The sequence below is a fragment of the Ochotona princeps genome, chromosome 25 (assembly GCF_030435755.1).
Source record: "Ochotona princeps isolate mOchPri1 chromosome 25, mOchPri1.hap1, whole genome shotgun sequence".
Lineage (NCBI taxonomy): Eukaryota > Metazoa > Chordata > Mammalia > Lagomorpha > Ochotonidae > Ochotona > Ochotona princeps.
The window spans coordinates 16887632-16902576 of NC_080856.1; the positions used below are offsets into that span (position 1 = coordinate 16887632).

Consider the following 14945-nt stretch of genomic DNA (forward strand, 5'->3'; position numbering starts at 1 on the left):
CTCTATATCTCATCTCAAGTTCACGGAGGGATTTTTCAGAGGTCCTGGTTTATGCTTTTTTCCAATTCAAGGTACAGCCACGAATTCATAAACAATAAAGGAACTGAGAAACAGGATGCGGCCTAAAAACTCCTTCAGCGTGATGCTGGGCAAATTTTCAGAAAATCGTGAGGGTTTTGGACAACTCCACAGCTGAGCAAACCACCAGGAGTCCAAGAATGTAAACAGTAGTAGCTGCTGCCAGGGCATGTCAGATGTCGTTGTACTGTGAGCTTTTGTTTCAGAAGAGGGTTCTGTGGTGACACAGGAAAAGCCCCAAAGGCTTCCCCTGCAGTGCTGTGGGGGAGCGGCCAGCCAGCAGGCTGTGCAGGAAAAGGCAGGTGGGAGTCAAGACTCATTGAATCTGCAGCCAGCTACTTTCGAAGCTGATCACTTTGGGCCTGACAAGCATGTTACCAATAGCCAAAGGGCCCACAGCAGAAAATAAAAAGGCTCCCCCACCTCTGCAAGAATATAACCTTCTCACGAAGAGCTCAACAGAGTCTTCATCCTCAGCATGTGTTTGGCCAAAGAAATAAAACTGCGACTGCAGTGAGCACACGAGGCGTACTCAAAAAGCATCACAGAGAAACGTACATCATTAACAAAGCAGTCTATGCATGCATTTCAAAACTTCCTGTACCAAAATACACTTACAAGCTAGTCCCATTTCCTTCCACAAACTATCTTCCTTTCTATCTAAAGAGAGACGCTCTTTGAACAAAAATAATCCCACGTAGGAGTTGTCAAAGGTGGGACTAACAAACAGGCAAAGTAATTGCATGATGTCTCCTGCTAACCTGTTAACATCCTCCCTACAGTGCTCCTTCAGGAACAGGAGTTTCCATTTAAAATTCACGCACGCGGTAAATGACATACCCTGGACTCGGCATCATCTTCTTCTTCATCAGGGTTGTAGGCTTCTGCACAGACTATAAACATAGAAAAAGGGACATTTTAAGGATTCTGTCATCAGGCAAATCCACATTCCAATAAACACATCTTCAGGAATGAAGAGCAAACAGCGCTGTGCTATACGAAGTGTATCAGCATCTGCAAGTTCCACACGTGCGGGGCGAAGGGTCTCATCCTCTGATTTACAAAGAACTCCCTACGTCAGCAAGCTGCCTGTGCAGACGCCTGTCAATGGCTCTTCGCTTTCTTCCTGTTAGAGAGTCAGGGTAATACCCTAGGCTTCAAAATCGCCTCGACTAACAGACACAAACAAGCAGCTCAAGTCTGCCACAAAGGAACAACTCAGGAATCATTTTCAGAAATGATTAGTAAAACTTCGCACGTCCCTGCTCCGTCCTTACTCGGTGGTGAGCTTACACTGCACATTCAGTTTGTTTAAAACCTGGTTTTTTTCATCCAACACTGTGAGAACTTCACATACTCCTGGAAATGTTCTGTAAATACTGAGTTTTAAGGACTGAAGATCATCTGTCATTAGGCCATAATTAACTACTTCCCTAATGCCGAACATTCAACAAGGGTTTTATTAAAAGAACCTCACGGTACACATCTTCCTGCATAAACACTTGTTCACATATCAGATCATGCTGCAGGCATTATCAGCAAATGCTACATTGCGGGACAGAAAGATATGACAATTTTCAGGAACATTTCCACCAAGTTTTTCTTCAGAGGAATTGTACCCATCCATTGTCCTAGCAAAAAATGATGCAAAAACAAAACGAAACAAAACAAAATAAAAACCTTCCTCTAGCCGTGGGATGGAATTGAATGTCATTATTTACAATCTTCGTCAATGTAAATGAAGGAGTTGGGTTTTAAAAATTATTAAATTCGAATAATTTTCCAAATGCTTACTAGCTGATTATAATATCTCCTTTCTCCTTATCTGTGAAGGAATGTCTGGTTTTCTTTTTGACTTGCCCCAATTTCAAAGTACCACTTTAGGGCTTAGCACAATGACTCAATCGGTTAATCCTCTCCTTGCAAGCACTGGGATCCCATATGGATGCGGATTTGTGTCCTGGTTGCTCCATGACTGCCCAAAGCCTTGGAACCCTGCACCCATGTGGGAGAGACCTGGAAGAAGCTCCTGGCTTCTGGCTTCGGACGGGCTCAGCTCTGGCCACTTTGGCCATCTGGGATGAAAGATCTTTCTCTCTGCCCTGCCTTCTTTCTGTAAATCTGTCTTTCCAATAAAAAGAAATGAATTTTTAAAAAGAAAAAAAGCTCTACTCTGTCATAATCTCATCATGATTTTATCCAATTTGCTTTCTTTTAAATTTTTATTTATTTGAAAGGCAGAAGGAGAAATCTTTCATCCACTGGTTGGCTTCCCAAATGCCCACGACAGTCAGAGCTGGGCCAGGCTGAATGAATCCAACTCAACCTGCGTTTCCCAACTCGCCTGAAGCATCACTTGCTAACTTTTAAGGTGCGCACCTGTGGGAAACTGGAAGCCAGCAGTGACCCAAGGCCAGACCTTCTGACAGAGCTACAAACAGGAGAGATGTCCTAACCACAGCACCAAACACCTGCCCCCATCCACTTTGCTTTGAAACAGTAATTCAAGTGGTTTTTTGTTTGTTTGTTTTTACATATGATGTACGTGCAGCCATGTGTGATACAATGACATCTACCGGGAAGAATATCCCCTGTGAGATTTCAACCCCACTTTAAATGTCACAGAAACCATTGCTTTTGAGCTCGGAAACCCTCTTCTTTTTTGCAAATCTGAAGATGTGTCACATCCTTAGATCTTTCCACATGGACTCTTTCATCCACAAAGTTTATTCTGGCAGAGGACACGGACAGTTACAGAATATAGTGCAGGCAAAGGGTTGATCAGGCTCTTCCAGGGCCTCGGCACAGTATGGCCCCAACCCTGTGCCACTGTTAGGTGACCTGATACTGGCTCTCAGTTCTTCAGGAACCGATCTTGTACACCTGGCCGGGGGCGGCAGGGGGAAGGGCCCAGCTTTGCCCTCCACACAGGACAGGTGGCAGTGTCTGGGAACATTCCGGACGAATGATTTGGCCCCAGATGTCCACAACACTGAGGCTGAGAAACACTGACCAAACGCACATTACCCACTTCCCTCTCACAACCACCCACTGAGGGGGGCTGAGGTCAGCACTTGGCAGCCAGGATGACTACGGAACAGGGAGATCAAGGTCACGCGCTGCAGAGGGAGACAGGACGTGTGTCTGTCTTCAAGCCCTGAGGCGCTGGCTCCACTGTGCACTGCATAGAAGCATGCCAGAATGCCTCCTGCCTCGGAACCCTAACAAAAACATATCTATCTCTCAGGGCCAGCCTGCTCTGCAGGTCCTCACTGATACACAGAGCCTCATGAGCGATGGACGCAGCACGACCAGCCAACTGATGATGACAAGGTCGCATGGGGAGCAGGAAACGAGAAGGAAGAGAGCTTGTCGGATGAATGGAATGCTTCATGGCATCAGGCTGGCCACCCCGAGGCAACCGCACACAGCACAGATGGCCCCACTCCCGTGGCCTGGGCCACTCTAACTGCAGGGGCTGCCACTCTCCAGTGAGCAGGACGACTTCTCCTTCGTAAGCATGGCTGAACTTTCCGTCTCGACGCTTGACCCATGTCTCCTAGGCAGCACTGTGTAATTTGTAGGGCATGGTGGCAAAAGAAAATTGGGCCTTGGACTCCAAATGAAGACTTTGCAGAGGGTAACAACAGCAGAACACAAGTCGGAGGCAGCAGGGGGCCTCCGCACAGCTGGCTCTGTCCACAGGCTCAGCACACGCAAGCAGATGATACAGGAGGCAAGCCACCTGGCTCTTTATGGTGACCTGCTACACGGAGGCCCATACGCTCTGATCCTTCGTGCTCAACTTACACTTTAATTCACAAAAGCTAACCTGAATGCTCCAGTGGTTGTTTCTGGCCCTGAATCGATGATAGATCAACTGTCCCAGTGCTGTTCATGACACAGCTCTCTGGCTTCTGACGGTTATTCTGTCACATAGTATGTGTGTTTACTGGTTGTCTCACTAAAACATTTGATGTGGTACTCTCACAAGGATTTAATTGTTGCTGTTTGTTACAACTGCTTCCCTAACATAGAGTTCATCTACCACTACTACCTACAGCCAAATCAAAATAAAGCACCTGCTGTTTCATAAGGTGCCTCACAGCTCTTTAAGGTCACTAAAAGTATTTCCTTTAGCTGGAACTCAGGCCACAGTTTTTCCTTCCAAGCCATTCATTCTCATAAACCTTATGATTAAAAGGCCAAGTCACGTATTTTTTTTTAAGATTTTTACTTATTTTGATGCTCAAGAGTTAAGAGAGAGACAGAAAGAGATCTTGACTCCCCAAACGGCCATCAACAGTCAGTGTCATGTCAGGCCAAAACCAAAAGCCAGGCACTTCCTCAGGCTCTCCGCCCATGGATGCAGGGGCCCACACGCTTGCGCCATCTTCTGCTGCTTTCCCAGGCCGCTGGCAAGGAGCCAGAGGACGCAGAGCAACCAGCACACGAACCAGCCTCCCTGTGGCATAGCAGTGGCTTTATTCTCTTTGTTGGCTTTTATTGCCACAAATCCAAAAAGTCAGACGATTTAATTTATACAGTGAGGAAGGTGGCTATGGCGAGGAGAGAGCAAAGAGAGAGTACATGAGGGAGGGAGAGAGAGAGAGAGAGAGAAAGAGAGAGAGAATGAGAGACACAAGAAGAGAGAGAAAAACAGGAGAAATGAAAAGAGAGGGAGAGAAAAGAAAGTCTGACATTCTGGGCCCGGCGGCGTGGCCTAGTGGCTAAAGTCCTTGCCTTGAACACCCCGGGATCCCATATGGGCACCAGTTCTAATCCTGGCAGCTCTGCTTTCCATCCAGCTCCCTGCTTGTGGCCTGGGGAAGCAGTTGAGGTCAGCCCAAAACCTTGGGACTCTGCACCCAAAAAGTTCCTGGATCCTGGCTTCGGATCGGCATAGCACCAGCCGTTGCACTCACTTGGGGAGTGAATCATCAGACAGAAGATCTTTCTCTCTGTCTCTCCTCCTCTCTGTATATCTGAATTTCCAATAAAAATAAATAAATCTTAAAAAAAAAAAGTCTGACATCCTGCTCCCCAGTGGGAGACAACCGGAGACCACTTCCACATGGCAGGGTGACCATACGAGGGAAATGGCCGCCCAGGGCGTCCAGCACTGGGCTTTTATACATCTTAGGTGTCGGGGGGGGGAGGGGTAAGGTGACAGCTCCTCAGTTTGCGCATGCTTGTGATATGTCATCATGGCAGGTGTTGATCTTCTGCTCCAGTAGGCGTCTGAAACACTCTTGGGTAAGGGTGTCTGCTTGACCTTGGGGGAGACAGCCCCGAGGTGAGTGAAGCTTCTGTTGTTTATGGCCACAGGGAGGCAGGAAGGAGAGATAGCAGTGGGACGTGATCTGTTGCTTGGTGTTCCAAGGTTACCAGGTGTTTCTGACTTGTGATAAGTTCTCTTGTCCCGATACACTCTGCTCCTTTGGGAGTAGATTCTGTTCGGCCCAACACTCCCGATGCCTAGAGTTCACATCGACCTCTTGCCTACACGGAGCTAATTTAAAGAAACTCCAGCTCTGGGTTCATCCTTTGTACACTTCAAGTGGGAAGAACTCCTGACCATCACTTCGCCACACTGCGCTCTCCCAAAGCTGTTGCGATCTTTTTGCTCCCCAGGCGTGGGCTCGCAGCCCTGTGGGGAACCCACTGCATGACCCTGAGCCAATCCCATGCTTCCTGAGCCCTGACCTGGATGCACAGTTCTGAATGAGTAACTGATGGACTAAGAGGCTGCCAGGTCCAGAAGTCACGTCTCCAGCAACGCCCAAGGGCGCACACACCTGGCTGTGTTCAAAGGATGGGGGGATGACGAGTCACCTGGGGTCAGATGTCCCACTCCCTGAGGATGGAGAGCAGGAGCAATGACCAGACCCTTCTGTGCTGCTCCCCAAAGGGCCTGGCACAGAGCTGAGTAAACAGAACTGTGAATCTGCCTGGATGGGCCACTCTAACCAAAGCCTTCAGATAACCTAAGCTGCTTCCAACTGTGGGATGTTCCATACCTCCTAGGCAATCGGGAATTCAGCTTGAAACTATAGACTTCCCTCCTTGGTTGGCAGTTGGACAGCAATGAGGGGGTGTAACCATATCATATATAATTTTTGCTAAAAGCAGAGTGTATGTTTGTGGAGGGGGGCAGGGATCCTCCATTTGCTGTTTCTTTTTGTCTATGTAACTCTACCTTTTAAATAAAAATAAATCTTGAAAAACACATATAACTTTGTACTGGAAAAGTACATATAATCCACATTAGTGTTCTGACTGAGCAAATAAAGAAATGATAAGACTGAGTTCCATAAGCCACGGGCCCTTAGTGCTGACAGACACCCTCAACATTCAAAGACAGGAAAGGACAATATGCGTGTCATAAAGGGATTCAGCGGAGAATTTAAAAAGCTAGCTTCTAAAAAATGACTCAATTTTCCAGTGTTCTCAATATACTGAGATTTTAGCATACTTATTTACAATTAGCTTGGAATAAAGCAATTATAAAAGCACAGGTGTGTCTGACTCAATACCACAGCTCAATTTAGCCTACAGAAGTGGAAATGCCCTCCTACAAAGGGGAAAATGTTACTTTGTTACTTTCTGCAAATAGTAGTTTAAGGTGTGCATTTTCAGCTGAAACACCCCCTGCCCCCTACACACACACACACACACACACACACACACACACACACACACACAATGGTCCATCAGGGACAAACAACAACAACAACAACAAAAAACCTACCATAAAAGCCTTTTATTATTTTCTTTTATAAAGCAGATATATAAATTCAATACACAATCAGACAATACCCATGGCAGTGAAAGTCCATCAGGAATGATGGGCAGGTGCCAGGCGATGCTGGGAACATTGAGGAAGCACAGACTGAGGGCTGCTTTAAGGGTCAACAGTCCCAGTGGGGCAGGGGAAGAGGTATGCGCTGGCTCCCAGCTTCCTCACCCCTCCTCGCTCACATGTCCACCTGGTAACCTTAGCAACTGTCTCCATCCATCAGTGGTGATCCAAAAAATTTGTGTCCACAGAGCAAAAAAGCCTTTGAACAATGGGTGCCTGAAATTCAGCAGTTCACATGTGGATCTCAGTCCCAATCCAGCCAAGGGCTGTGAAATACAAGGAATGATGGGACAAAAGGGGGTGGCCTTCCCAAAGTTCATGAACACCTGTACCACATCTTCGACTCTTGCTTTCACATGAACTTTCAGAAGTTCATAACTTAGTCATCTGTAACACACAAAGAATGGTCAGCTAAAGTCCTCACCTTGCATCCGCTGGCATCCCATATGGGTGCCGGTTTGTGTCCCAACTGCTCCACTTCCCATTCAGCTCCCTGCTTTTGGCCGGGGAAAGCAGTGGAGGACGGCCCAAGTTCTTGGGACCCTGCACCCATGTGGGAAATCCTTAAGAATCTCCTGGCTACAAAAGCTGCTCACAAGCATGTGCCCTCTACTGGAAGGGTGAGGCAACCGCATGGTTGCAGGCCTGGCACTGAAGTGCTTAGTGAAATTAAATGTTTATTAGTTTATTGAGCTGCTGATCTGCAAATTCCTCTTCCAGTGTCTGACAGGACGATCGCCCAGGACTTCAGCACAGAACTGCACATGCAGAGTACAGCTATTAGCTCTTCGTGGGAGGCAAACGGGGCCATCTGGTTGGCCTTTTTTGAAGACGATGACCTATGTGCTGCCAGGCCAAACATGTAAGCCTCATGCCAAAAGTCATGTGGTTAGCGTGCCACAAGCACTGAGAACATGTTTAAAAAGCCATCATGCAGGGAAATATTCCCCATCTTCAAGCTCCTTTTCTTCTCTTCTTCCTGTTATTGGGTAGTTTTGCAACTTAGATCATTTTTTTTCCACAAGGTCAAAAGGTACTAAAGTATTTGACTGCTAGCGGAAAAACAGAGGGCAGAAATCAGGTACGTATTGGCAAATCTGCCATTTTTATTTATATGTGTATTTTTTTTAAAAGATTTATGCAATTTCATTGGAAAGGCAGATTTACAGAGAGAAGAGACAGAGAGAAAGATCCTCTGCCCGCTGGTTCATTCCTCAAGTAGCAGCAAAGGCCAGAGCGGAGCCAATCTGAATCCAGGAGGCAGGAATTTCTTGTGGGTCTCTCACATGAGAGCAGGGTCCCAAGGACTTGAGCCATCTTTTGCTGCTTTCCCAGGCCACAACCAGGGAGCTAGATGGAATGTAGAACAGCTGGGACATGAACTGTTGCCCATTTGGGATGGGCGCTTGCAGGTGGAGGATTAGCCAGATGAGCCATTGCGCTGGCCCTGTCTGTATTTTTACCACCAGAGCAGGGATGTAAAGTATTAATGCAAGTCAAAATGTTTCTGTGAACAGGCTTCAGCAGCTCAACCTAACAATTGTAAGTAAATCCGCTACATTTTCTTTTTCTGAAAAAGGCTAGCACTTGGATTTTTTTTTTAAACCAAGTAAGTTTCTTATTGATGGTTACTAAATGACGTTTGTAGCATCTTTATCCCAGAGCAGATTCCATCCATTCACTAACATTTTCTAGCCGAGCTGTCCTGTATGCAAGTACCTGCCGTTAACTTTGTCTTCTGTGCTGTTTCTATAAGCTTGTTATTAAAATACACTAAACAGGGGCCAGTGTCAAGGCACAGCCCATAGAGTTGCCATCTGCAGTGCCATATGGACACTCTTAGGGTCCTAATTGCTCCACTTCCAGTCCAGCTCTCTGCTGATGTGCCTGGGAGGGAAACAGAGGAAGGCCCAAGTACATCCATGTGGGAAATAGGGGATGGTTCCTGCACCCACGTGGGAGACCCAGAAAAAGCTCCTGGCTCCTGGCTTCAGACTGGCTGAGCCCCAGCTGCTGCAGGCACTTGGGGAGTGAACAGCAGATGGAAGATCTGTCTCTTTCTTTCCCTTCCTCACTCTGCATTTCAAATAAACAAAATAATCTTCAAAAATATATTACGACTATATAAAAAAAGAACTGTATAGAAATATATTCTATGGATGGACAGGTCTCTACACATTGAAACTAGCAACTTAAGCAAAGACAAGTTGTTCAGTGGTTCCTAACACCTGTGCCTGGAACCTTCTGCCAGGAAGGAAATAGGAGCATGTCACATGTCACCACAGAAATGATGAGGCCATTCCTTACCTCAGGGAGACAGGTCAGTGTGGGATTATTATACTCTCAGAAGAGTATGTACGGCCCTCCCGGTTCTGACGGCCCTAGCCACAGGGGTGTGCAGTTTGGGGTACAGAGTGTGCATATGTGTCTGAGAAAGACAGTGTGAGAGAGAGAAGGAGGTGGACTGAAATCAACCTCACAATTAACTTTAAAAATAAGAGACAAGAACCACTGTATGATCCAGCCATCCCGGTACTGAGTATATATCCAAAGGAAATTAAACACCACATTAAGGAGATTATCATACTTCAGTAATATTCACAGCAGCCAAGACCCAGAATCCATCCCCTATCCATTCACCTAAACGGTCCGTCAAGAGGTGAATGAGGTTTTAAACATGGTCCATGTGCTCAATTCAGCCACAGAGAAGACTTAGTCTTGTCATTTTCGACAACCCAGAAGGGCCCAGAGGTCCTTCCATTAATTAAAATCAGACAACAAAAAAACAAACACCACCAGGTCCTCATTCATGTATGGACCCTATAAAGTTCATCTCTGAGAACTGGAGTGGGACAGTGGCTACCATGTGCTGGGCAGAGTGGGGGAAGGGGACAAGGAGAACCTGGTCGGCTGGTGCAAAGTTACGCAAGGTGGGAGGCGCAGGGCTGGTGACCCTTTGTATGGCAGAGTGGCTGAAGTTTACAACAGGGCGACACACCTTCCAGAACAGCGGGAAGACAGAATTCCGAGCTTTGCACTACCCAAAGTGACAGGTTGGAAGTGACTAAATGCTAATGAACTGACTCGATCATCACACACTCACACCTGTATTGGAACTTCACACTGTGTGTAATTACCACATGTCAACCTAAAACAAATATTTTTTTTTTAAATGAAAGAATCCATAACTTATGGACTCACAGAATCAGACATTCCGAAACTTAGAACATCATCACTATAATGTCCTCAAAACTGCCCTTTTTAAAGTTAGAATTTAGCTATTTAATATGTTAATACTTTGCTACTTCCTTCCTGCATCAAACTACCAAAAATAATTCTAAGCTACCCTGCTAGAAGGCCCCATGTCAGCTCCAAAGAGTGACATGAATGTGTCTGCTTCCTATGGATGAGAAGTTTGGCACTCTTCATTCCATGGTGCCTGGGTGAACATCTAATTGCCACAGCAATGACGACCTCGCTGGCAGGATTTCACCACCAAGATTTCAGCCGCTGTAAGCTACTGCATCTCCCTGTCACATTGAGAAGATGTGAACACTTTCTTCCCAACTCAGGGTGTCCTGCCTCTCTCCACAGGGCCCGCAGCCAGGCCGTGAGAGCCGACACTCACCAGCCACTCAGCAGTTCTCCGCCGGCTGTCTTACACCTGCTCCTGGCTGAGTTCCAGCATCTGACTGCCACCCCTAAGAGCTGTAAGCAAGATCTGCCCGGGATTGCCACTGTAAGGCATTCTGTCTGATGAGCATTTTAGATTGCTTTAGCATTTCCTAGAATCGCCATGATTTGTTTCTGAACTCTTGTGCTTACTGCTCTTTAACAGGATGGCTGTTTAGAATAGAATCAACTGATTGCTATTTCTGTATCTTTGTTTCTAAAACCAATTCTTTTTTAAAAATATTTATTTTATAGGAAAGACAGATTTACAAAGAGAAGGAGAGACAGAAAAAAATATCCTCACTTCCCAAATGGATACAACAGCCAGCGTTGAAGCTGATCTGAAGCTGCGGGCTGCTGTAAGTCAGGAGCTTCTTCCAGGTCTCCCACGCGGGTGCAGGGTCCCAAGGCTTTGGGCCATCCTATGCTGCTTTCCCAGTGCCCAATCGGGATGTAGCACTTGGAGGTGGAGAATTACCCTTTTAAGCCAATGCACCAGCTCCGAAAACCAACTCTTCCCACAGGCCTGGCTCTCTCTGGGAGGCTGTGTATTCAAGGACCAGTGCCACTCGGGAATCTGTCACATTCACCCCCTGGCCGGGTACTGCTGAAATGCACAAGTGAGTAGTAACAGAAAACCGGAAAAGCCTCAGAATTTGCTATTTTCCTACAATTAAAGTTACATAAGCAAGAGCTGCCTTTAATCAGTTTCCAGGGAAGAAAAGAAAGTTTGAATTTTTCTTCCAGCATGCTTGCAAAGGAAAAACAAAGCACTATGTCAGAACTCACATACGATTGGTAAGTGAATTTTTTATTTAAATTCAGGCTCCAAAGTGTTGAAGACATCAGTTTTTTTTAAGTGCAGATACCCAATCTCTAGATCAATCTGTAAGGCATTCTCTTTCTACATGCTCAATGTGTGTGTACTGGTGTCCATAAAATAGTAACCGCTTCTTTTCCTACACATGGAATGGTTAGGAAAACAAGGCATTCTACAGGTCACAGGTTTATAAAAAGAATCTTACTGATGTGGGATAGGCAGGAAGTCACAAGAACTCATGCAAGTGTATCCTCCTACTGGCCAATCACAACGCCCCTTGGGTGGCACCTGCTACACCGACGAATCTCTAAGGAAGATGCCATGACATAATGGATACTAAGGGTCTGTGTGGTGGCTCAATCCGCTAATCCTCTACCTGCAAATGCCAGCATTTCACATGGGTGCCAGTTCATGTCCTGGTTGCCCCAATTCCCATCCAGCTCCCTGCTTGTGGCCTGGGAAAGCAGTCAAGGGTGGCCCAAGGGCTTGGGACCTTGTATCCTTGTGGGAGACTGGAAGAAGCTCCTGGCTCCTGGCATCAGTTCAGCTCAGCTCTGGCTGTTGCAGTCATTTGAGGAGTGAGCCAGCAGATGGAAGATCTTTCTGTCTCTCCTCACTGTAAATCTACCTTTCCAATAAAAATAAATAAATCCTTAAAAAAAAATCTGGGTGGATATTGAGCCCCATGTGGAAGTTGTGCCAGTACCACATAATTCTTGAGTGGAATCAAGCATAGAGGTGCCACCCCCAATCTCCTCCAAGAGAACCCCTCTCTTCACCAGACCAGTTAGAGGGGTTGCCCGGCGCGCGCTCTGCTTTTCCTCTCCAACCACTTTTTCCAGGCCAATCTTCTGGCCCGCTGTCTACTCCTGAATTTATCTCTCCTAAACCCTGGGAAAAAAAAATCTACCCTCCCAACTCAGATCTTCCAAGACATCATGCAGCCGGGACTCGAACTGGCTCCCATTTAGAATGCCAGTGAGACAGGGAAAGCCTTAGCCAGTGTCGAAGTGGTCAGAGAACATCAAAAACATTCACACCCAAGAGCCTGTGGATGCAATGAGAGCAGAAAAGGCTTCTCTCCACAAATCGTGCTTCACCCCCATGGGAGAACTCACTTCAGGGAAGGCAAGGCAAGGCAGGTGGGGACACCTTCTCCTGGGGTCCACCTGTCATCACCCACCCACCTGAGCAGACCTACGGGTGTGCAACGTGTGGGAGAGCTTTCTCCTCTCAAGCCTCATCCTCCACTGGAGAGCACACACAGTGAAGTAGTTGGTTCAGGGAAAGCTTTCCGCTGGAAGTCGCACCGCATTGGACAGCAGGCCAAATCACGCTCCCTAACGGGCCTGGGAATATCCTGAAGACATGAGAGCTCTCATCAGGAATGGATGAATGAGTGAAATCTGAATGAGTGCTGAAAACATACGAGAAGTCACACCAAGGAGAAGAACATGAATGACGAACAGCCTGTGACTAACAGCAGAAACCTCTGCCCACAGCAAAGGCAAACTTCCCAAACTGAAATGAAAATCTATTCAGATATAGGAAGATAAAGAGGTCATCAACTGGATTCAGTGCAACCTAAGATATACAATCAAGTGCTCCAAAGTTAACAAGAGGATTCTGAAAACTCCAAGAGACAGGAAGCTGAGACACACACAATGGTGTTCCCATTCCCCTGACTGTAGATCTCCCACCGAGATCTTACAGGCCAGGAGGGAGGACAGACTTTCACAGCACTGAAAGAAAAATCTGTCAAACCAAAAACACAGTGTCCAGCGAAGCTGCCCTTTAGGTAAAAAAGCGCAAGGCACTACCAGGCAGACAAAAACTGGGAGAATTTTTCATCACCACCAGTTATTTCCTGTAAGATTATGCCAAAAGAACTGGGAGAAATGGATGTTAATGAGTAAAGGAAAAAAAGATTGGAAACTGACTGAAGCAAGGGCCTACAAGTAAATCCATGCATTCACAGTCAACTGCTCTTCAGCAACAGTGCTAGCAACACACCGGAGAGAAAGCACGGCTTCTCAAACGCACGGCATTTAGCAAACTGGACTTGCGCAAGAGGAGGAATGCGACTCAAGCCTTGTCTCACCATATGCCAGAGTCAACTCAAAATGGATCAATGACCTAAAGTGTACGCCACGAAATGGCAAACACAAAGAGGAGGGCAGCATGTTTTAAGACACTGGGATAGGCCAGAGTTTAACAGATACAACCCCAGAAGCACAAGAAACAAAAGCACACACAGCTGCAGCCAGGAGCCAGGAACTCATTCCAGGTCCCGTGTGCACCACAGCAGGGAGCTGGGGCTCTAGGAACACAGCATGGGATGTGGGCATCTTACCAAGCCCCGCAACTGCTGGGCCAAATGTCCACTCCTAGGTCTTACAGTATGGTGAGGCTACGGCAAATTGTTCACTGAATATTAGGAGTTCGTTTTTGTTTTTAAAGATTTCAAGGCAGGTGTGTGGTGTGAAGACACAGAAAACATATACAGGGAAATTCTATAAGGACAGACACCAAAGTTTAAAAGCATTTGCTCCTTGGTGGTGTAAAAACTGGTTCTTACTTTCCCCTATGTGCCGCCTTAGGCTATCCTTGGGAATGAACTATTTATAATCATCAATAAAGGACTTTTTAAAAAAGAGGTTGTTGAGAAATTCCCTTAAACATCCTTACCTTAGAAGAGATAATTATAGAAGTCCCTGAAACAGTCATATCTCAAGTATAAAGAGAATAAAAACAAGTTTTTCACTAATAATGTTTCTTTTAACTCTAATCCCTTTCCAAAATTACCTTTTAATACTTCTTAAAGAACACAGGTTCTGTAAATAGCAAAAGCAAAGTACTAACATTTCTTAGAAAACAGATATGAAAAATAGCAGTTTAATAATGCCATGGGACCCAGCACTGTAGCACAGGGGGCTAGGCCACTGCCTTGGAGTCAGGACCCCGTATCAGAGAGAAGGTTCAAGCTCCAGTGGCTCCATCTTCAACCCAGCTCCCCACCAATGCACACCGGAAGGCAGCTGAACATGGCCTAAGTTCCTTGAACTCACGTGGGAGACCCAGAGGCAGCTGCTGGCCCCTACCTTTGGACTGGCCTGGCTCTGGCCACTGCACTGTTGGGATGGAAGAGCTCTCTCTTCCCTCTCCCTCTCTCTCATCATCTCCCCCTCTCTTCCTCCGTTTCTGTTGCTCTGCCTTTTGAATAAACAAATACAATAAAAAGCATTTGGATACTATGGGAGAACTAAAAACCTTAATCTCTAGTAAATTCAAGAACACCCACATGAAAGAGTATGGACTCACTGCTCTGCCCAAAGTTGTAATAACACGGCTTCCTCTACACCTTGAGTCCTTCAAACAAACAAAACAAAAACAAAAAAACCCTCTCTAGGTGGAGTATGGCAGAGTGAGGGACCTGGAAAATTCTTACCCTAAACGCAATGTGTAAACTACACAAAGATGTAAACATGGAAGGAATCCAAGGCTCTGGAAACC

At 46.3% G+C, this 14945-nt stretch overlaps 1 protein-coding gene across 1 annotated transcript in view; it reads right to left on the minus strand.

Annotated features, from left to right (window-relative positions):
* Positions 1-14945, minus strand: part of PRKAR2B (protein kinase cAMP-dependent type II regulatory subunit beta) — a 96614-nt gene that overhangs the window by 38367 nt on the left and 43302 nt on the right. Inside the window, exon 3 of the mRNA XM_058654914.1 lies at positions 919-971. Coding sequence (XP_058510897.1) covers positions 919-971 — 53 coding nt within the window. The remainder of the gene's footprint in view (positions 1-918; positions 972-14945) is intronic.